Source organism: Hypanus sabinus, chromosome 2 (genome assembly GCF_030144855.1).
Source record: "Hypanus sabinus isolate sHypSab1 chromosome 2, sHypSab1.hap1, whole genome shotgun sequence".
Taxonomy (NCBI): Eukaryota; Metazoa; Chordata; class Chondrichthyes; order Myliobatiformes; family Dasyatidae; genus Hypanus; species Hypanus sabinus.
In genome coordinates, this window is record NC_082707.1 from 43,102,103 (window position 1) to 43,125,212 (window position 23,110).

Sequence of the window (23,110 nt, forward strand, 5' to 3'; positions counted from 1 at the left end):
AGATGGCCTGTTTCCGTGCTGTGATTGTTATATGGTTTTGAGGGTAAAGATTTGGCTGGCCCAATGCTACCTGACATTTATGTGCATGACATCAAGGGACAATTCCATATTTACAATGCATCCATAATGCTTTCTTTGAAACTACACACAATCATCACACATCCTGATTCGCACCCAGACCACAGACTTCTAAATTAATTGTAATCAGCATTGTCTGGTCTGTGATTCATGTCTTTTAGGAATCTATTGTTCAGAACTACATTTTTAATGTAATCTACAATCTATATTTAGATTTGAAGGGTTGTGGCTAAAGTTATTTGCTATATGTGCTAAGCCTAAAAATCATTCTAACACTGACATCCCCTAATCAGGCCCTGTCTATCTTGTCCTTTGGAATGCCTTTCAATCATTTATCCAGGATTGCTGTCAAGCTCACTGACCTATAATTTCCTGGCTTAGAGCCTTTCCTAAACAGTGGAATAACAGTAGCTAGCCTCCAGTCCTCCAGCACTTCATCCATGGCTAATATCTGTGCCAGAGCCCCTGCAATTTCCACACTAGCCTCCATCAAAGACTGTCAGGACATGTTGTCAGACCCTGGCAACATCCTAATTTGCCTCTAGACAGCAAGCACCTCTTCTGCTGTCATCTAGAAATGGTTCATGACCTCATTACTCTTTTGCCTCAGTTGTATAATCTTTGTTTTTATCCCCCAAGTAAGAACAGTTGCAAAAGTGATATTAGATCTTCATTTCTTTTGGCCCCATCCAGCGGTAATCTTCAAGAGGATTAATTTTGTCATTTGCTGTTAATCTACCTGTAGAAACTGTTGGGAGGTCAGGCTACACCTATGGAGAGAGAAAAAGCTAATGTTTCAGGTCTGAGATCCTCAGTTGGGGAGGAGAGAAATCAATTTTCAGTTGTAGAGAAGGTGGGTGAGGGATAGGTGGAGCCAAGTGATTTAGAATCAGATTGAAAAATTGAGCTTAAATTACACTGATGTGTTAATTACAGAAACAGCTAGTTCTGACATGGATAGGGTAGAAAATGTCAAATTATCTGATCAAAGAACATTTGATATAAAACAGTACAGCACAGGAACAGACCCTTCAGTCTACATGGTCTGTGGTAAACATGATACTGAATTAAACTAATTACCCTCTGCCTGTTCAGGATTCGTATCTCTCCATATTCATGGGTCTAAGGGCTTCTTGAGCACTACTATCATACCTGCTACCACCATTCCACCAGGAAGCCAGTTCCAGTCACCTAATATTCTCTGGCAAAAAATAAAATCGATTCTCACGTCAATTTCCCTTTTTGTCCTGTAGATTAACACTACTCCAGCAGTGGAACAGATGAGAAAGATAGAAAGCAATATTCAGAGATGATGCAGCCGTATTTGATACCAGGATTCTTCCACTAAATCATGGCTTGCATCTCATTGTGTGGCAGATGGAAATGAGTTTCTGCAGCCAACAGAATTGAAAAGATATTCTATTGTGAATCTCACTTTTCAGTGTTAAAGATTTGGGGAGCAGCACCACCACTTTTGCCATCAAGAGGAGGACCTTGGTGATGACTTCCCCTTTGAATGTTAGTAGGGTGATACCTCAGTAGTCGCCATGATGAGATTTGCCTCATTTTTCTGAAAATCTTTGGGATTCAAGTCTCTTAACATGTCTACCTCCTCGTAGACTTATCAAATTGTAAATTTGTGTCTGGCATCCATTTTTTTCCCAGTTTTATAACAAATGTAAGATTTTCTGGTCCAGAGTCTTCTTGTCTTTTGGTTGTTACCAGCATCTCAGATGACTTGTCTGTCTGGGGTGGCAGTGACTGGACCAGATATTTTGCTCTGGGTTGAAGACAAGGTGCTCCCAAGTCCAGAATCCTTCTCCAGTTTATCAAAGTTTTACCCACACCTCATGCAGTAGCACTTACAAAATGCTGAGCAAAGTCATCAAGTCAAGCACCATCAATGGAAGGGAATAAAGAGTCAGTGTTTTGGCTTCCTGAGTCCTGCATTTGACCAACTCAGTGTCTTTTATGAGGTAACCTCACTCTTGGACCTCAGCAGAATAAGACTTTAGGTCATAGGTGGCACTGAAGAACTTGAGAATGTTGTGTTTATCAGAGAGCTTCCAGACCTCTTGCATTGTTCCCAGCCTCTATCTTGTCTGCAGCTCACAGGTTTTCTGTTGGACATTATACACCCATGCACCTGTTACTTACACCTCCATCCACATTGGGGTGGACTTTCTAAACCAAGGACACTTGTGTTTCCAGTTAATTAAGAGGTTCCCAGTTATTATGAGTGAACAAATCATGGTTCTTTGGACAGAGAGGCCAGGGTTCATTATTGCCAATAACAGCCGGTATTAGGGTAGTCCAGGTGTTGAAGAGACTCTGCAGCCTCTTTTGGATGAAGGTTGTCAGCTTGTCAGTGAGGTGCTGCTTTAACAGATCCTCATAGCCTCAGGTATGTGTTTTTCTGTGTCAGTATCTTCATTTTGAGACCAGCCTGACTGAAAATGAGGAACCTTACCAGGCTGCAAGGCACGGAATGAGGGAATGACGTCCAGAAGCCAAATGACACCTTACCCCGAGTTTCGGTATCCATCATCAGGGGGCCAGATGAAAGCTTGAGGAATTGAAGCACGGTGGACTCCCCGCCCCCCTCCCCCCCAATGCTTCGGCAGCAGAGGGCCTGGTTGCCAGTGATGAAATGAGTAAAAGGGATGTTCAAGAGGCAGAATTAGAGATTCTATCCCTCATTGTTGAAGGCTGACTTGCTGAGTAATTTTTAACAATTTATTTTTTAAAATTTGAGATTGTTTTCCAGCTTCTACATTCAAGCAATTCCGAAACAAACAAGCTAAAGAGTTTCAATCAGCAATTTTAAACAACAACAGCAAACTGACTGAAACATGGCCATTTCAAAATGCATAAAATAATTACTGAAGTTTGACATTTTTGATAGATCTGAATTCAATATTATTTACAATGCATTTTTCTAAAAGAAATTTTGTATTGAAACATAAGACAGTTTGATCAGTTATTAATTTTAACATTTTAGCAATTAGTACATGAAAATTTTCAAAATGCATATTAATAAAATTGGTTTCAAACAGAGAAAGACCAAGTTGCAACAAACAAAGGCATTAAGCTACATGATATTAATTACTAATCATCTCTGAAGCTAGAAATGCAGAAAGTATAAAGCACAACAGTTGAAAATCCCAGCCAATATTTCTGTATGCACATCTATGGCAATCACCAGGTGCACTGAATGGGGCAAAAATCTGTTTTTTGGCCAAGATGCACACCATCTATGTTAATGAGAGGCAAAGTAAACCAAAAAGCATCATTTCTCTCTTCAGATTCGCTGATAGCCTGCAGCTTGAATCCGTCGATTGATCAAATACACAGCGATCATAATAACGATCAGCACAGCAAGAACTACTCCAAAGACGATAGGAAGTACACTCTTATAGTCCACGAAACATTCCTCTGCTATAAAAAGAAAAGGGACAAGTAAAGCACCATTCTATTATTTCTTTAAAACACAAGTGATTTATGAAGTAAACACAAAGTATACTGCAGATACTGTGGTCAAATCAAGACGTGCAAACAAGCTGGATGAACTCAGCAGGTCAGGCAGCATCCGTTGAAATGAGTAGTCAACGTTTCGGGCCGATACCCTTCGTCAGGACTGAAGAAGGAGGGGGCAGGGGCCCTATAAAGAAGGTGGGGGGAGGGTGGAAGGTGCCAGGTGAAAGATCAATCGGGGAAAGATCAAGGGGTGGGGGAGGGGAAGCAGGGCGGGGGTAGGCTGGAGAGGTGAAGAAGGAATGAAAGGGGAAAGCACTGGGTAGTAAAAGAAGGCAGAATCATGAGAGGTGATAAGCAGTTAGAAGAGGAGGCAGAGTGAAAGTTGGATGGTGGAAGGGAGAGGGAGGGAATTACCGGAAGTTGGAGAATTCGATGTTCATACCAAGGGGCTGGAGACTACCCAGACGGTATATGAGGTGTTGCTCCTCCAACCTGAGTTTGGCCTCATCATGGCAGTAGAGGAGGCCATGTATGGACATACCCAAATGGGAATGTGAAGCAGAGTTGAAGTGGGTGGCAACCGGGAGATCCTGTCTGTTGTGGTGGACTGAGCAGAGGTGCTCGACGAAGCGGTCCCCCATACTCTGTCGGGTCTCGCTAATGCAGAGGAGGCTGCACCGGGAGCACCGGATGCAATAGATTACCCCAACAGACACACAAGTGTTGCCTCACCTGGAAGGATTGTTTGGGATCCTGAATGGTGGTAAGAGAGGAGGTGTAAGGACAGGTGTAGCACTTACACTTGCAGGGATAAGTACCAAGTGGGAGATCTGTGGGGAGGGATGTGTGGACCAGGCAGTCCCCGAGGGAATGATTTATGAAGTATATGTGTTGGTTTAAGGGACCTTCGCAAATGCACCAACCTGATACACTGGGCCTAGATATCGCTGAGTAGGATACTCATCACATGGGTTGTCCATAAGCCAGGCAAGCTAATCCTTGAGGCGAACTACTACTTACTGTGTTGCAATGAGCTTCAGTATCCCAAAACGCTCTTGCAGTAGACTTATAATTCATTTTCAAACCTTTGATCTTTGGCTAAACCCTGGACCTTGTCTGCAGCCTGCTTTACATCTCTCGAAACAAAAACAGAACTCATGAGAACTCCCTGAATTGAAAATATTCTCTATTTCTCTCTCCACAGATACTGCCTGATATTCTGAGTGTCTCCAGCTTTTTTTGTTTTTTATTCTTAGTAGAATTTTCAGTCTTTTGATTCCTTTTCTTTCAAAGATTTATAACCATGAAAATCAAATAGTACGTACCTTTCCAAAAAATGAAGAAAATACACACGCTTTAAAACATTGAAAATATTAAAGCAAAGCCCCAAATTTAAAACTTATACCATTTTTCTGCTCTTTTCCCATGGGGCTTACATACTGTGCCAGATTCCAATCAGAAGCTAGCATGCACACTGATGAATCTCAACAAGCTCCTCCACTAACCAGATTGTGACTTCTGCATTTATACTGGAGTCCCAAATTTCCTGGTGCTCAAGCTAGAATGGGTCCACCGTGTAAAAAAGTTTGGGAACTCATGATGTAGAATTCCAGAAAATGAGAAATATCCTTGCTTCACAGCCACTGCCTAATGGACAGAACATTTCCAGCATTTTCTGCTTTTACTTAAGATTTCCAGTATCTGGAGTATTTTACTTTTGAACTTTCGTGTAATTGCATATTTAATTCATCAGAAATGCAATGTTTGGGGAAAAAGAACATCTGGAAAATGCTATAACCTGAAGTTTTATAATTGATTAATCTGCATACCATTCCCCCCCCCCAACAAAATTACAGATGTAATTTCAGCCAGAGTGATTAGATCTGAATGTGAACTTAAATTTCCTGATACCCCATATTACCTATGCTGTAATTTGACTTCAAGTAATGGGGAATAACTCTCAAGTCAAACTCACTGTATCTTTTTGTTTAAGGTTATGACATTTATTCTTTATAGTATTAATTTCCTCTATTTTTCCCTTTTAGCTGGAATCCTTTGCATCCATTTATTTTTAGAAGCCTTAATTCATCCCAAAGTTAGCCCATAAGAGGTCCAGCCTGGTTTTTAATCGGTCTGCTGGGAAGCTTCATGGTAACATTGTAGTTAGCGCAATACTTTACAGTGCCAGAATTAGGGTTCAATTTCCCACCACTTCAGAGGGTTTGCACATTCTCCCTGTGACCACACGGATTTCTTTGGGTGCTCCAGCTTCCTCCCATATTCTAAAGATGTTCTGGTTAGTGTGAGTCAGCTGGGAACATGTTATTGTTGGTATCAGGACTGTCGGATACTTGCAGACTTTGATGCCCCCCCCCCCCCCAAGCACATTCTCAGACTGTATTAGTGGTTGTTTTTTACATATAGGACATATGACGAATAAAGCAAATCTCTTTCTCCCTATGAACATGTGATTTAGGAACAGGCATAGACCACTTAGCCCGCTGTACTTGCTCCAGCATTTACTAAGATCGTGGCTGATCTGACGAAAGCTTCACTGCCATTCAATCTTAAACCTTCATCCATAGCTTATCAAAACTCCATCTACAATAGCCTTAAAAATATTCTAAAACTTTTTCCTTTGAGAAGGATCTTCAACACACACAATTCTCAGGAATAAAATTGTCCTTTTTGCCTTGAATGAATGCGTGCCATTCTTAAAGAGCAACTCAGGGTAACCCATGCATTACGGACAGGCTGTGTTCCTTGAAAACTGTCTGTCTTGTACCAACACTTTCCCCCACCCCCACCCCTTTCAATCCCAGGAACAGACCTCTTCCTACAGGAACCTCCCTCAAAAATGATGTTCTTGAAGGTGGCGAGTCTACAGACAAGATAATCCTAATTTTATCATAGGCAGGAAAGAAATGGTTATTGTTCAAATTAACCAGAAACATATCAATTAATAAATGTAACATTATACAAGAATCAATACAAGAGACTTTCATCAGATTCCAAATCAAAATTCTTTAAGTAGTCTCCCACAATGAGCTGATCGTTTGGAATCACTGTAAACAAGTTTAATTCTCTCTACATTTGTGTCCCCAGATTTGGAATACCTGACTGTGGACACTCTGCATATGAATGCTACTAAATTCATAAATCCTGCACATGTATAAACAGCAGAACTCACTTCCTGTCTCCATTTTATTAAGGATATTGTAGGTTAATTGATCATTTAGTTCAACCTATCCATCACCCACCTTCTCTGCAACTGAAAATTGTTTTCTTTCTTCCACAACTGAGGGTCTCAGACCTGAAACATCAGCTTTTTCTCTTTCCATAGGTGACACCTTGCCCTACTGTCCTGTTTATTATTTATTGTAATGCCTGCACTGTTTTTGTGCACTTTATGCAGTCCAGTGTAGGACTGTAGTCTAGTGTAGCTTTCACTCTGTTGATTTTTTTTTTACGTCTTTCAGTCTAGTTTTTTTGTACTGTGCCATGTAACAGCATGGTCCTGAGAAACGTTGTCTCATTTTTACTATGCACTGTACCAGAAGTTATGGTCGAAATGACAATAAAAGGTGACTTGACGATGACGATATGCCGGGGGTGGTGATGATATGCCGGGGGGTGATGATGATATGCCAGGTGTGTGAAGATGATATGCCAGGTGGGGGGTGATGAAGATATGCCGGGGGCCTTGCTGGGGTCAATATAGACAATGTCCACTACCTTTCCATCATCTAGCTTGTGGTAACCTCCTTAAAAAAATTTGGTTAGACACAACATGTTTCCTTACTGACTGCCAGTAATCAAGTCCTGTCCATCTGGATACCTATATATCTTGTCCCTTGTATTACATTCGAATAACACTGATGAATGATGTAAAGCTCACTGACCTGTAATTTCCTGGTTTATTCTTAACAGCCTTTGAGCAAATCTCCATCACCTCATCCATGGCTAGTATCTCTGCCAGAGCCCCTGAAATTTCCACACTAGCCTCCCACGAGGACTGACAGGACACGTTGTCAGGCCCTGGGGGTTTTTTCACCTTAATTTGCCCCTAGAAAGTGAGCACCGTTTCTTTGGCAAAAACAAGGAAAACCCCCCAGACATATCATCAGCCCCCCCCCCCCGACATATCATCCCAATGGAGAAAATTAGGGATAGCCTTTTTTTTGATGAAAAGAGTATTAAGGCCTTTTTGTGCTGAGGCCCTTCATCAAAGTGTTGTTTCCTATGTTACAATACCATCTTAAAAATATGGAGGGTAACAGTACATCATTATTTACATAAATTGGCCTTAAGTAGAAATACTTTTAATTTCTGTATTCCAAAGTTGTCAGTAGTTACCTCTGCTCTCAGTTCTACGAAATGTCAAGGTGCTAATTTAATTGTATTGACCCAATCAAAAATTGGGATATAATTGGACAAGTTTTTAGTCAAGTTGGTTTCTGGGAAATTAGTATGTGGAGTATCTGATTCATATAGGATTTTGCTTTTCAACAAGATCTTTGTTAATGGATTACAGTAACTTTGCTAAAGTGTGCAGCCACGTGCAAATCAAATGTGCTTAGCAGTGTGCTAGTTGGAGCTACTACCTCTGCTCCAGGGTCCCAGGTTTGATCTGTCTGAGGGCCAGTGGACTTTGCAAATATGACCAAGGAAAAGGTAAGGCAAGAAAGAATTAGCTGAATATCAAAATACCCTGATCCTGGAAACTTGAAATAGAAACAATAATGGAACCCTTCAGCATATACAACAACATCTGTGGAAAGAGTATTCCTCAGCATTGTGGGTCAAAAATGTCTATGCTTTGAAGTACATGAGAAATAAAGCTAGTCTTTACCTCTTTAACTCAACCTTGGAATTTGATCAGAATTTATCAAAATTATATTTTGTTACAATCTACAACCTGCTATTCCAGTATATCTCTCACTGTAAAATCACCATCAAGGCAAAGAAATGCAGCAGAACTTGCCAGGAGCAGCAGCAGGCACATCTGAGGGACTATTATGGATGCTACAATGTAAAATATGGTGGAGAAACTCAGCAGAAATGGCAGCATCTATGGAAAAGAGCAAAGAGTCAATGTTTTGGGCCGAGACCCTTCATCAGGAATGGGAAGGAAGTGAAGTCAGAGTATGAAGGTGGAGGAAGTGAAGAGCTGTTGGCAAAAGAAATAAAGGGCTAGAGATGATGGAATCTGACAGGAGAGGATGGAAAGCCATGGAAGAAAGGGAAGGGGGAGGAGCATCAGACAGAGGTGATGGACAGGTAAGGAGATAAGGTGAGAGAGGGAAACAGAAATAGGGAAAGGTGGGGAGGGCAATTACCGGAAATCCAAGAAATCGATGTTCATGCCATCAGGTTAGAGCCTACCCAGATGGTATATAAGGTGTTGCCTTGAGGCGGTAGAGGCGGCTTTTACATGTCGGAATGGGAATTAGAATTGAAATGGGTGGCCACTGAGAGATCCTGTTCTTTGTGGCAGGCAGAGTGAATGTGTTCTGCCAAGTTTTCTCCCAGGTCTACACTGGGGATCACCAATGTACAGGAGGCACTCCCTCTCCCTTTCTGTCCCCCTTCTCTACCCCTTTATCTCTTTCACTAATCAACTTCCCAGCTCTTTACTTCACCCCTACCTCTGCTGGTTTAACCTGTCACCTGCCACACTGTACTTCTTTCCTCTCCCCCCCCCCCCCCCCCCAACCACTTTCTTAGTCTGACTTTTCCTCTCTTTCCGGTCCTGATGAAGGGTCCTTGTCCAAAATGTCGAAAGTCTACTCTTTTCCATAAATGCTGCCTGGCTTGTTGAATTCCTCCAGCATTTTGGGTGTATTACTTTGGATTTCCAGCATTCACCAGTTTTCTTGTGTTTGCTATGTAAAATAAGTGCTTGTTAAACAGGAAAAGCATCATGCTTCAGCTAGATGTAAACAATTCCAGAACCAAGATATCAGATTAAAACTCGTTAGTCTTGTCATGTTCAGTCATGATTAGTGCTGAGCAGACAAGACAGTTGTAAAGCCCTGATTAAAATTTCTACTGTTATGCTGTAGGTATTTCAGTTTAGCAGCTTGTGCAAAAGCAGTGTGTCCTGCTGCTAAAGTGTTTTGGTTTCAGCTAGAAATAAGAAGCCCTGCTGCTCAACTTAAGAATGTTGTGTTAGCCAATCAGGATGGCGGAATCAAGAGAAAGTTTGAGAGCTGGGTGGAGAGAGATTTGTGACAGACCTTAGGGTGGTTCGAAGTTTTCTGGCGGGAGCTGTGGAGAGGACAGGAGGGAAGATGGCTGCAAATGCACTGGAAAGGAGCATCCCCATTGCACAAAGTGCTTTCTGCAGATAAATGGCTTTAAGGACCAATACTACTGAGAGTATTACTCAAGGGGCCGAATGGTCTACTTCTGCTCCTATTGTCTATTGAGAGAGAGCCCGTTTGTTCAAGATGGCTTTTGAGGTTCAGAATGTGGTGTGTACTTTCATGCAGACCATGTTAGTAAAAAGACAACTCCAGAATAAACACCAACTTTATGTGCATATTTGGACTGGTGTATTATAATGGACCCTTTTAATCTTTTTCTTTTCGTTTGCCTACTTACTGTTCGATAAAGCTGAAATTTGTAATTACTCTTTTTTTGTCATTTTATGTAGTGTATGATGTTATTTCTTGCTGACTGGCAATTGTGTTTTTGCAGTATTTTCACAGCATTTACTGAAATCAAGGTTTCTTTAACTTTAAGAACATCATGATGGTCCTGTTTGGTTGAACCCCAAATCACGTTGACCCGAAACATATATTGTTTATGAAAGCTGGCCTTCTCACTGAGTCCCGCGGCTGTTAGTGGAGCCAGCTGATGAGTGAAGGGGGTGATGATGAAGTTACTCTGTCCAAGACCATCACTATGCATGACAACTAGAAGCCATGGATGACCGCAGAGGTGTGTGCGCTGCTGAGGTCCCGCGACTCCGCCTTCAGAGCAGGCGACAAGGCAGCTCTAACAACAGCAAGGGCCAAACTGCCCTGAGCCATCAGAGGGGCAAAGCGTGCACATGCCCAGCTAAACCACAGTCACTTCCAGGACATCAGTGACAAGTGGTGCATGTGGAAGGGCATCCAGGACATCACCAATTACAAGACAACATCACCTGACTGTGCAGGTGATGCCTCCCTCCCAAATGCGCTGAACAACTTCTACGCCCGGTTTCAGGCGGAAAATGACATGGCAGCGAGGAAGTCCACCCCTCCTACAAATGACCAGGTGCTGTGTCTCTCTGTAGCCGACGTGAGAAGAACCCTGTGCAGGGTCAACCCACGGAAGGCTGCTGAACCAGACAATATCCCCAGTAGAGTGCTCAGAGGATGTGCAGACCAGCTAGCAGATGTTCTCACTGACACTTTCAACATCTCCCTGAGCAGTGCCACCATTCCAACGTGCTTCAAGGCCGCCACCATCGTCCCCATGCCGAAGAAGTCTTCAGTGTCCTGCCTAAATGACTACCGTCCCATTGCACTTACATCCATCATCATGAAGTGTTTTGAGAGGCTCGTCATGAGGCACATCAAGACCCTGCTGCCCCCCTCACTGGACCCCCTGCAGTTTGTGTACCATCCCAACTGCTCAACAGATGACGCCATTGCCACCACCTGGACAAAAAAGACACATGCGTTCAGATGCTGTTCATAGACTTCAGTTCAGCATTCAACACAATCATCCCTCAGAAACTGATTGGAAAACTGAGCCTACTGGGCCTGAACACCTCCCTCTGCAACTGGATCCTAGACTTCCTGACTGGGAGCCCTCAGTCAGTCCGGATCGGGAGCAGCAATTCCAACACCACCACATTGGGCACGGGGGCTCCCCAGGGTTGCGTGCTCAGTCCACTGCTGTTCACTCTGCTGACCCACGACTGTGCTGCAACACACAGCTCAAACCACATCATCGTTCGCCGATGACACGACCGTGGTGGGTCTCATCAGCAAGAACGACGAGTCAGCTTACAGAGGATATGCAGCGGCTAACGGACTGGTGCAGAGCCAACAACCTGTCTCAATGTGAACAAAAGAGATGGTTGTTGACTTCAGGAGGGCACAGAGTGACCACTCCCCACTGAACATCGACGGCTCTTCGGTGGAGATCATTAAGAGCACTAAATTTCTTGGTGTTCACCAGACAGAGAATCTCACCTGGTCCCTCAACACCAGCTCCATTGCAAAGAAAGCCCAGCAGCATCTCTACTTTCTGTGAAAGCTGAGGAAAGTCCATCTCCCACCCCCCAACCTCATCTCATTCTACAGGGGTTGTATTGAGAGCATCCTGAGCAACTGCATCACTGCCTGGTTCGGAAATTGCAACATCTCAGATCGCAAGACCCTGCAGCGGATAGTGAGGTCAGCTGAGATGATCATTGGGGTCTCTCTTCCTGCCATCACGGACACTTACACTACACGCTGCATCCACAAAGGAAACAGCCTTATGAAGGACCCCATGCACCCCTCATACAATCTCTTCTCCCTCCTGCCGTCTGAGAAAAGTCTCCGAAGCATTTGGGCTCCCACGATCAGACTATGTAACAGTTTCTTCCCCCAAGCGATCAGTCTCCTCAATAACCGAAGCCTGGACTGACACCTTGCCCTATTGTCCTGTTTATTATTTATTGTAATGCCTGCACTGTTTTTGTGCACTTTATGCAGTCCAGTGTAGCGATGAGTCAGCTTACAGAGAGGAGGTGCAGCGGCTAACGGACTGGTGCAGAGCCAACAACCTGTCTCTTAATGTGAACAAAACAAAAGAGATGATCGTTGACTTCAGGAGGGCACAGAGTGACCACTCCCCACTGAACATCGACGGCTCCTTGATAGAGATCGTTAAGAGTACCATATTTCTGGTTTTCACCTTGCCCATCATCAGGGGGCCAAATGAAAGCTTGAGGAATTGAGGCACAGTGGGCAACAGTGCCCTCCAGCCACCCCTCCCCCCCCAACACTTTGGCAGCAGAAGGCCTGGGTTGCCAGTAAAAGGGATGTTCAAGCGGCAGAATTAGAGATTCTATCCCTCATAGTTAAAGGCTGACTTGCTAAGTATTTTTCAACAATTCATTTTTTTTTTAAATTTGAGATTGTTTTCCAGCTTCTACATTCAAGCAATTCCGAAACAAACAAGCTAAAGAGTTTCAATCAGCAATTTTAAACAACAAACAGCAAACTGACTGAAACATGGCCATTTCAAAATGCATAAAATAATTACTGGAGTTTGACATTTCTGATAGTTCTGGATTCAATATTATTTACAATGCATTTTTCTAAAAGAAATTTTTTGATCAGTTATTAATTTTAACATTTTAGCAATTATACATGAAAATGTTCAAAATGCATACCAATGCAACAAAGGCATTAAGCTACATGATATTAATTACTAATCATTTCTGAAGCTAGAAATGCAGTAAGTATAAAGCACAACAGTTGAAAATCTCAGCCAATATTTCTGTATGCACATCTATGGCAATCTCCAGGTGCACTGAATGGGGCAAAAATCTGTTTTTTGGCCACGACGCACACCATCTATGTTAATGAGAGGCAAAGTAAACCAAAAAGCATCATTTCTCTCTTCAGATTCGCTGATAGCCTGCAGCTTGAATCCGTCGACCGATCAAATACACAGCAATCGTAATAACGATCAGCACAGCAAGAACTACTCCAAAGATGATAGGAAGTACACTCTTATAGTCCACGAAACATTCCTCTGCTATAAAAAGAAAAGGGACAAGTAAAGCACTACAAGTAAAGAAAGGAGCTAGAAGCCAGCAGCTAGAAGAGGAGGCAGAGTGGAAGTGGGTGGTGAGAGGGAGGGAATTACCAGAAGTTGGAGAATTCGATGTTCATACCAAGGGGCTGGAGGCTACCCAGACAGTATATGAGGTGTTGCTCCTCCAACCCGAGTTTGGCCGCAACATGGTAGTATGGACATATCCAAATGGGAATGTGAAGCAGAGCTGAAGTGGGTGGCAACCGGGCGATCCTGTCTGTTGTTGCGGACGGAGCGGAGGTGCTCAGCAAAGCAGTCCCCCAATCCCGCCGATGTAGAGGAGGCTGCACCGGGAGCACCGAATGCAACAGATTACCCCAACAGACACACAAGTGAAGTGTTGCCTCATCTGGAAGGACTGTTTGGGATCCTGAGAGTAAGAGAGGAGATGTAGGGACAGGTGAAGCACTTACGCTTGCAGCGATAAGTATCAACTTGACTAAAAGCTCGTCCCAATTAATGATCAGGTCAACACAATCAAATTAGCACCTTGACATTTTGTAGAACTGAGAACAGAGATAACTACTGACAACTTTGGAATACAGAAGTTAAAGTATTTCAACTTAAAGCCAATTTCTGTAAATAATGACACACTGTTACCCTTGATTTTTTAAGATGTTTTTTTTTGAAGAAGGCTTTTTTTGTACTGAGGCCCTTCATTAGAATGTTGTTTCCTATGTTATAATAGCCTTTCTTTTCAGCACAAAAAAGCCTTAATACTTTCTTTTCTTCAAAAAAATAATAGGATATCCCCAATTTTCCCCAATGAGATATGTCTTGGGGGGGGGGGGGGGGGTGAGATGGTGATAATGTCCTGGGGGTGAGGGAGGAAAGGGGGTTTAAACCATGAAAACTGCAATGCAGGAAATGTTCAAGTTTCTTACCTTTACCAAAGGTTCCTCCAGAGATGTTGAACGCCTGGACTTGAGTATTAACCATTAAAATCTGCAAAGAATCAGTTGAAAAATGTACAACCCTCTTGCTTTTGCACTTGTAGGAGTGTCCAAGTTCAGCATTAAACAACTCCATATTCTTTGCAATACCATGGTAAGTTTTGTCTGTAAAACAAGAACAAAAATAGCATAAAATGGCCTAATACTGGCAACAATATAATGTAGCTACAGTATTACAGAAATCCAGATGAGAAAATTCATGTTATGTCTACTAAATGTGCCATGCTTTAATATCAATTCTGCCATTAACTTTAAAATTGACCCAAAAATTCAGTGTATTTAACTACTTAATAGAGAATGTCTGCATCCTATACATTCCCTTAAGCCAGGTGTTCCCAACCTGGGGAACACGGACCTCTTGCTTAGTGGTAGGGGTCCACGGCATTTAAAAAAATTAGGAACCCCTAACATACGTTTAAAGAGAATATTAAACCAAATCCAAAATCAAGCTCAGTGAAGCTAGCTGAATTCAGTTGATTAATTTTCAAGTTTTTACAAAACAATTTAGAAAAATATTCTATACTTTACTGCCTTAGCTAAGATGCCAACATAATTAATCTCCCCCCACCAAAGAGATTCACTCTCCTCCCCTCAGGCAAAAGATACAAAAGCCTGAAAGTACGTTTTACCAGGTTCAAGGTCTGCTTCTACACCACTGCTATAAGACTATTGAATTGTTCTCTAGTACAATAATACACCCCATCTACCTCATCATGATCATGCATCTTTTTGCTTACCTGCAGTTCCTGTTCTTTTGCACTTTATTCTGATTATTGTTTCCCCGTTTTGCCTGAATGCACTTTGTAATTATTTGATCTGAATGCAGTTTGCAAGATACACTTTCACAGCATCTTGTAGTTCAAACTAACTGCGGTTCACATTCAGTTCTATTTTTGTGTTCATGCCAATTTGTTCTTTTTGCCGATTGGCAGGATGGGGATTAGGAGATCTGTTAGTTTGTGTGCGAGGAAGGGGTTGGGGTTTGCAAGTTTTTGTTTCTTTTTTGGGGGGGTTGATGTTTTTCAACTGCTTCTATGATTTTCTGTATTCTATGGCTGTCTGGAGAAGACAAATTTCAGAGTTGTATTCTGCATACATTAAAATGAACCTTTTCATGTTGGCAATAAATTATATTCAAGTATAAAGAGCTGAAGCAAAACGCTCTACCAAAGCTACAAAATATGAAATCTGAATGAATTTCTGAGACCACTTGGCTCTGACAGGCACTTGACAGGTTCAGCTGGGATTATTGTTGGATCGACAGCTACTCCTTCAGTTGGAGAGCTTAAACCATTTGCAAGTGATTTTTTTAAAAAATGGATGAGATTATAATCAAACATTTCCTTTCCTAGCTGGAATTCAGTCAACTACCTACCCTACTTGAACCTTCCAGCCATCCTAATGTCAGGGCAAATTCAAAGCAGAGGATGAAGACTCAGTGTAACAAAACAGTGCAATTTACAAAGAATTAACTTTACATTATAAACAAAATCTTATTTCAAATATTCAAGTTTCACAGTAATTAAAACAGCTAGTTACCCATGTTATTCGCTGAATGCAGAGTAACTCTTATTTCACTGATGTAATACTGCTTCCCATCCTGCAAGCAGATGATAGTTATTGAAAGGTTTAAAACAATACAGTTAGCACACGTATCTCTACATACAGGGACAATTAGGCCTATAGAACCAATACCATCAGTCATTGGTCAGTCCAGGTCTGTCTTCTACGTGGAGTTAAGCCTCACCCAATTCATTCAACCATTTGTGTGGCGGGAGGGGGAGGGGGAGGATATATATATATATATATAAATAAATATAAGAGTACACAGGGAAATCTTTTCTATGTAATGGATTTGTTCACTGACTTTTATGAATACTGCACAGTGGGGGCCCTCAACTCACAAGTAGGATGGGTTATCCCCCACAGCTAGACATTTCCTCTAGCTCAACACAGAGTCATCTACTAGAGACCTCAACCTTGGAATCACACGTTCATTGCCATTTTTGTTATTATTTGGGTTTCTTGGTTCTTATTTGTTCAGGGAGTAGATCAATTAAGTTTTATTCTAATTTCAATGATACATTGACAGATAAATACAGAGAATTTTATCAAAAATGAAAAAAGAATGAGCCCATGTAGTATATTTACAGGAAACTCATTTAAGTGATAATGAGCATAAAAAACTAAAGAGAATGGGCTTCACTAATCTGTTTTTCTCCTCATAAATCAGGACATAGGAGAGGAGTTGCTATTCTTATCTCTTTTCAATCTCTTTATTGAATTTCATATATATATATATATATAAAAACATAACATAATAATGAATAGGTTATGAATACAATAGACTTGAAATTACATTGGTAATAAGATAATATCCTACTAAACATCAACAGAAAAGAGTACATTAATCAATCAAGTCTATATAACTATATATGAAAAAAACAAAAAAAAATCATCAAAAGAAAAAAAATTGAAAATATGTAAAAGAAAATATATATTGAGAAAAAAAACTAAACTAAAACTAACATGGGCAATAATAACAGTTTATAAGTATATGATAGTGTCAAAGAACTCCGGAACTCCATACCTGAACAAGAACAAGCAGAAAGAAGGTCTGGAAAAGGCCAAATTAATTCATATGAAAATGTCGAATAAACGGTCCCCAAGTTTCTTCAAATTTAATTGATGAGTCAAAAATAGTGCTTCTAATTTTTTCCAAACTCAGATATGAAATAGTTTGGGAAAACCACTGAGACGTGGTAGGAGGATTTACTTCTTTCCAGTTTTGTAATATAGACCTTCTGGCCATTAATGTTACAAAAGCAATCATTCGGCTGATTGAAGGGGAGAACTGGTTACCATCCTCAATTGGTATACCAAAAATTGCAGTAATAAAATGAGGTTGTAAATCGATATTCCAAATTGAGGAAATGGTAACAAATATGTCCTTCCAATAGTTATGTAAAGTGGGACATGACCAAAACATGTGGGTCAATGAAGCCACTTCTAAATGACACCTGTCACATTGAGGGTTAATATGAGAGTAGAATCGAGCAAGCTTATCTTTAGACATATAAGCTCTGTGTACAATTTTAAATTGTATTAAAGCATGTTTAGCACATATAGAAGAGGAATTAACCATTTGTAAAATTTTTTCCCATTTATCTGTTGATATATATCGAAGTTCTTTTTCCCATTCTTGTTTAATTCTATCTGTTTAATTGTTTAATTCTATTCTTCATCAGATTCAACAACTTACTACAAGATGGTCTCCCTTATTCCTATCATTAATTGGTCAGATTAATGCTATTAAAATGATGATTTTACTGAAATTTTTATATTTATTTCAAGCCTTACCAATTTTTATTCCTAAATCTTTTTTTGACAACATTGACTCAAAAATTTCCTCATTTGTGTGGCAAAATAAAAACCCCAGGTTAAGTAAAAGGCAATTACAAAAATCTAAAAAAGATGGTGGTTTAGCTTTACCTAACTTTAGATTTTACTATTGGGCAAATAATATTCGTAACCTAATGTATTGGAAATTAGATTTGGATTCACCATTGTGCCCGCAATGGGTAAATTTGGAATGCAGTGAGGTAAAGGGATATTCTCTATTCTCTGTTCTTGGTTCTTTTCTTCCTGCTGATTTAGTTAAATCCAATAAACAGATATCTAATCCTGTTATCAAACATACATTACGAATTTGGTTTCAATTTCGTAAGTTTTTTACTCTGAAAAACTTTGTTCTTGATAGCCCTATCTTATTTAATTTTTTTTTTCAAACCTTCCTTGACAGATCAAGCTTTTAGCATATGGAAAAGGAAAGGTATAAAATGTTTTCGTGATCTTTTTTTTGAAGATACTTTGATGTCTTTTGACCAACTTTCCAACAAATTTAAATTACCTAAATCTAATTTTTTCAGATATCTACAAATCAGAAATTTCTTACATGAAGTTCTACCATCTTTTCCCAATTCAACTTCAATAGATTTCCCAGATTTGATTTTTACCTTAAATCCTTGTCAGAAGGGATTAGTAGCTTTTATTTATAATATGATTATGAAGATACAACCAGAAATATCAGATAGAATTAAACAAGTATTCTTATCTCAAGTAAGCTAAATTTTCAGAAGTATTCAAAATGGGAGATAAAGAGGGCAGATATATTCTGGTAAGGGGAATATAGACATGAATTCAGTTACTCTATTGAATATATATACACACCCCCGGGAAGTGATACTGGTTTCTTGCAGAAAATTACTGATATTATGGTAACAGAAACAGAAGGTCTCCTGATATGTGGGGGAGACTTAACTTTACAATTACAACCGAACTTAGACTCTTCCAATAGAAAAACCTATGAAACAAAATCTTTACATAAGATAGTTAATACACTTTTTGAGGATGTTGGTTTAATTGATATATGGAGGGACTTTTTCCCTGACAGAAGGGATTACACTCATTATTCTGCTCCCCATTCTGTATATACAGGAATAGACTATTTCATAACATTTGGAAAAGACAAAGACAAAATAAACACCTGTGGAATTGGGACAATAGATGCAAGTGACCATGCACCTATATATTTATCTGTTGATTTTGACCTACAACCAAAGAATACTATTTGGAAACTAAATTCAAGTCTACTCAATGATCTGTAATTTAAGGAACAAATTAAAAAAGCAATTGGTCTCTACTTAGAATTTAATGATAATGGAGAGGTTTCACCTCCCATTTTAAGGGATACTCTGAAGGCAGTCTTAAGGAGGAAAATTATAGCGATATCTTCATATAAGAAAGAAATAAAGAATAAAACAGTACAGGAATTACAAAATAGGCTGAAGGAACTAGAGAAAAGACACAAATTGAATTTGGCACAGGATGCATTAGAGGAAATTAAAAGAATTAGGAATTAAATAAATAGTTTGGCTATGCAAGAAATCAGGAAAAACTTAATGTTTCTGAAACAGACACATTATGAAAGTAGATCTAAATCTATGAAAATACTGGCATGGAAACTGAAAAAAAAAATAGCAGAAAATACAATTCATAGAATTAGGGATCCAAGAACAAAAATGATTAAAAAAAATAAGCTAAGTGAAATTCAAGAAGCTTTTGAAGTGTTTTACAAAAGTCGATATTCCAAAGTGCCGGGGGAAGCATAACCCAAATTGACACCTTCTTGAATTCTCTAGTTACCTACTTAAGCGAAGAACAAAATAGAACGATGACTGCTGACATAACTGAAGTTGAATTAAAAGCTGCAATTAAATTAAGCAAGTCACCAGGATCAGATGGGTATATGGCAGAGTGGTACAAAGAATTTTAAAATGAGTTAACTCCTGTTTTACTCCCCACACTGAACACCTAAAAAAAGGCACAAATGCCACCCAGTTGGAAGGAAGCGATAATCTCAGCTATACCAAAAGAAGGCCAGGATAAAATGGAATGCAGGTCATTTAGACAAATATCCGTTCTTAATGTAGATTATAGGTTATTTACCTCCATCATGGCCAGACAATTAGAGGAGTTTCTACCCATATACTGATACATAACGATGAGACAGGTTTTATACAACAATGAAGGACACTTCACATTATGGGTCATATACAAAAAAATTAAATCAAAGCAATAGTGATAAGCGTGGATGCTGAAAAAGCATTTGATTTGGTTAATTGGAATTTTCTTTACAGACTTTTACATAGATTTAGTTTCCAAGACACAATTATTAAAACTATACAGACACTATATGACAATCCTACTGCTAGGATTAAAATCAATGGATATTTATCAAATAGTCTTAACCTAGAAAGGGGCATGAGACAGGGTTGTGCATGGTCACCACTTCGTGTTATATCTGGAACCATTAGCTCAATACATCAGACAAAATGAAGATATCAGGGAATTACTATTAAAGGGACAGAGCATAAATTGGCTTGTTATGGTATGACATTTTGATCTATCTAGGGCAACCAACATACTCTTTACCTAAGTTGATGCAATCCTTTGAACAATATGGTCAATTATCAGGATACAAGATCAAAATAGATAAAATCCAATTAGTTTCATATTACTATAGCCCACCAAGAGAAATTGAAAGTCAGTATCCCTGGGCATGGCACACAGTCTTTCAAATATTTGGGCATCATTATGCCAAAAGACTTGACAAAATTAGTAGCCTTTATATTAAAAAAATTAAGGAAGATGTGGCAAGATGGAACCTGATTCCTTCTTTCAGTCTCAGTTCAAGGATTGAGTCTATTAAAATGAATATACTGCCCAGACTGTTATATCTCTTTCAGACCCTACCAATACAGATTAATCAAAATCAACTCAATGAATGGAACAAGATGCTAGCAAGGTATATTTGACAGGGTAAAAGGCCTAGAATTTGTCTCAAAACTTTGCAATTAGCAAAGGAAAAGGGGGGATGGGGCTTGCCTTCTCTTAGAGATTATTATTTTGCAGCACAGTTGAGAGCTGTGATATGTTGGTGCAACCCATCATATGACGCTCAATGGAAAAACATTGAGGAGGGGGTACTTCCCATCCCCATACAAGCAATTTTAGCTGATGATAACCTGCAAAGGTACCAATATACCAAAGTTATCAACATACTATTGATAACCCATGGGTGATATTGACTATTAAGATATGGAAAACTACTATAAAAGAATACAATCTAGAGGGAGATATTGCAATTCTTAAATGGTGTGCATATGACTCGGATTTTACACCAAATAAATTGGATGCTAGATTTAAGGACAGGGCAGCTAAAGGAATAACAGTTCTTTGTAACATAATGAAAGAAGGAACACTGTTCAGTTTTGAAATGCTTAAAGAGAAACACTTATTAGAAAAACAAGATTTTTATTGGTATTTACAGATGTGACAATGTCAATAATATGCTTAAAAATGTAAGCGAGGCAAGTACATGCCTGAGAGCTCTTTAGAAAAGCATATAATTCAGATAATGGTAGCAGAATCATTTCAAGCATGTATAAGGGGTTGTCAAATCTTAAAACACATTCAACTTCATACATTAAAACAAAATGGGAGAAGGAAGGAGGGATAATTATATCTGAGGAAGAATGGACAATAATATGGAGGTATCAATGGAAGTGTACCAGTTCACAGAAATGGAGGGAGTTTGGATAGAAAAACTTGATATTTTATTACACCTTCTCAGAAATCCCATTATGATAGTAACCTCCCTGTTTGCTGGAGAAATTGTGGAAATCAAAATGCAAATCATTATCATATTTTTTGGGACTGCCCTGTTATCAAAACTATTGGAGGGGGATACACAATGCCCTACAAGACATCTTTAAATGTGAAATACCCTTAGAGAGTGTAAAGGGGGTTTGTTCTTTTTTCTTTGTTACTGTTAATGTAATCAAAAGGGTTTTTTTTTGTTTTGTTAACTAGCAGGAATGTTTCTTTGTTGTGAGAGAGTGCTGGAAGCTTGTTTGGGTTAAAATTTACTGATAACGAGAATTGTATTTCTTTGTAAACCAAATGGGGATTAATGTTCTTTCTTCTGAGTCTGCAAGCTTTTGTTGACGGGCTTTTGGGCAGATCGGCGCGAGGGGGTGGAGAGAGAGGATGCAATGCTGTAAGCTGGGCGAGGAACGGACCCCAAGCGGGGGTCCGAGGCCAGGAGGTACTCCGAGGAGAGGAGATGAAGCTAGATGTGCTTTGTTGACCACTCGGAGGGTCCTGAGCTGCGAGTTGAGGAGTTCGGAGGGGATCGAATGGTGGCCAGAAGACTTCAGTAATTGAGCTCCAACGGTTGTGCACGAAGTGGTTTGGACTTTGATAAGTTTGGCGCCTTTTCTTTATTTTTTTCTTCATATATACTGTATCATTATTAATCACTTAGTTATAGTAACCTTTATAAATTGTACTCATTTAATCACATATGGTGTACTGTCTGTTTCTGGGCGAGGCGGGACATCACACAGCATCCACACCAGCTGATTACCCAGTTTGGCGGGGCCGAAGGCTGCTCCCCCTAGACAAGAACGAGCTGAGCGAGCCTGAGGCGACCCAGGGGGTTACAAGAGTAAGACCATATATTTTAGATATATACCTCAAGAATGGTTGAAAAGAGATAAATATTTAATGAATATACTGTTGGTGGCTGGTAAAAAGACTCCTACTAGGTAATGGTTATCACAGGAGAGCCCAACTTTAAATACATGGATGGAAATTACAACGGACATTTACAAAATGGAGAAGATAACAGCATCTGTTAATCATAAGCTGGAACAATTTGATTCATACTGGGAAAAATGGTTTAACTACATAATGCCTCATAGGCCTGATTTTATTCTCACAAATCAATGAATCTGTTGTAAAAAAAAATCACTCCCTACTTGTACATAGTTCTTTCCTTTTGCTTGTTTTTTCTTTCCACTCTTTTCTACAAGTGTATACCTCAGATAAACAATTTGTGGAGATTTGTGATATATGATTATATGACATATATGTACAATATCTGAAATACATCTTATGGAAATGTTTGCTTCATGAACTTCAATTAAAAAATGACATTACAAAAAAAACAGTGAGATGTGGTTTCCGCTTTTGCTATTGCTGGGGCAAACTCTCTTTTGCCCCCTTGTGGGGGGAGGGTGTGGGGAGCCTGACATACCAAAATGCTGGGTTATGGACTAGTTGATGATTGACTCTAGATCAAGGTCTGGTGGGGGGTGAAGAAGGGGGGTGCTTTTGCTATTGCTTGCATTGTGAGGATTGAGCAAGAGAAGGAGTGCTTTGGGATT

General features: G+C 39.9%; 1 protein-coding gene across 5 annotated transcripts in view; it reads right to left on the minus strand.

Annotated features, from left to right (window-relative positions):
* Window positions 1-2,800: 2,800 nt before the first annotated feature.
* Window positions 2,801-23,110, minus strand: part of lamp3 (lysosomal associated membrane protein 3) — a 32,869-nt gene continuing 12,559 nt past the window's right edge. The window contains exons 4-6 of one of the 5 annotated variants that reach the window (XM_059944924.1): window positions 15,858-15,918; window positions 14,250-14,423; window positions 2,801-3,516 (exon numbers count right to left, since the gene is read on the minus strand). In XM_059944924.1, coding sequence (XP_059800907.1) covers window positions 3,380-3,516; window positions 14,250-14,423; window positions 15,858-15,918 — 372 coding nt within the window. In that variant the 3' untranslated portion in view covers window positions 2,801-3,379. The other 4 variants (XM_059944919.1, XM_059944913.1, XM_059944912.1 and 1 more) reach the window with 4 other exon arrangements.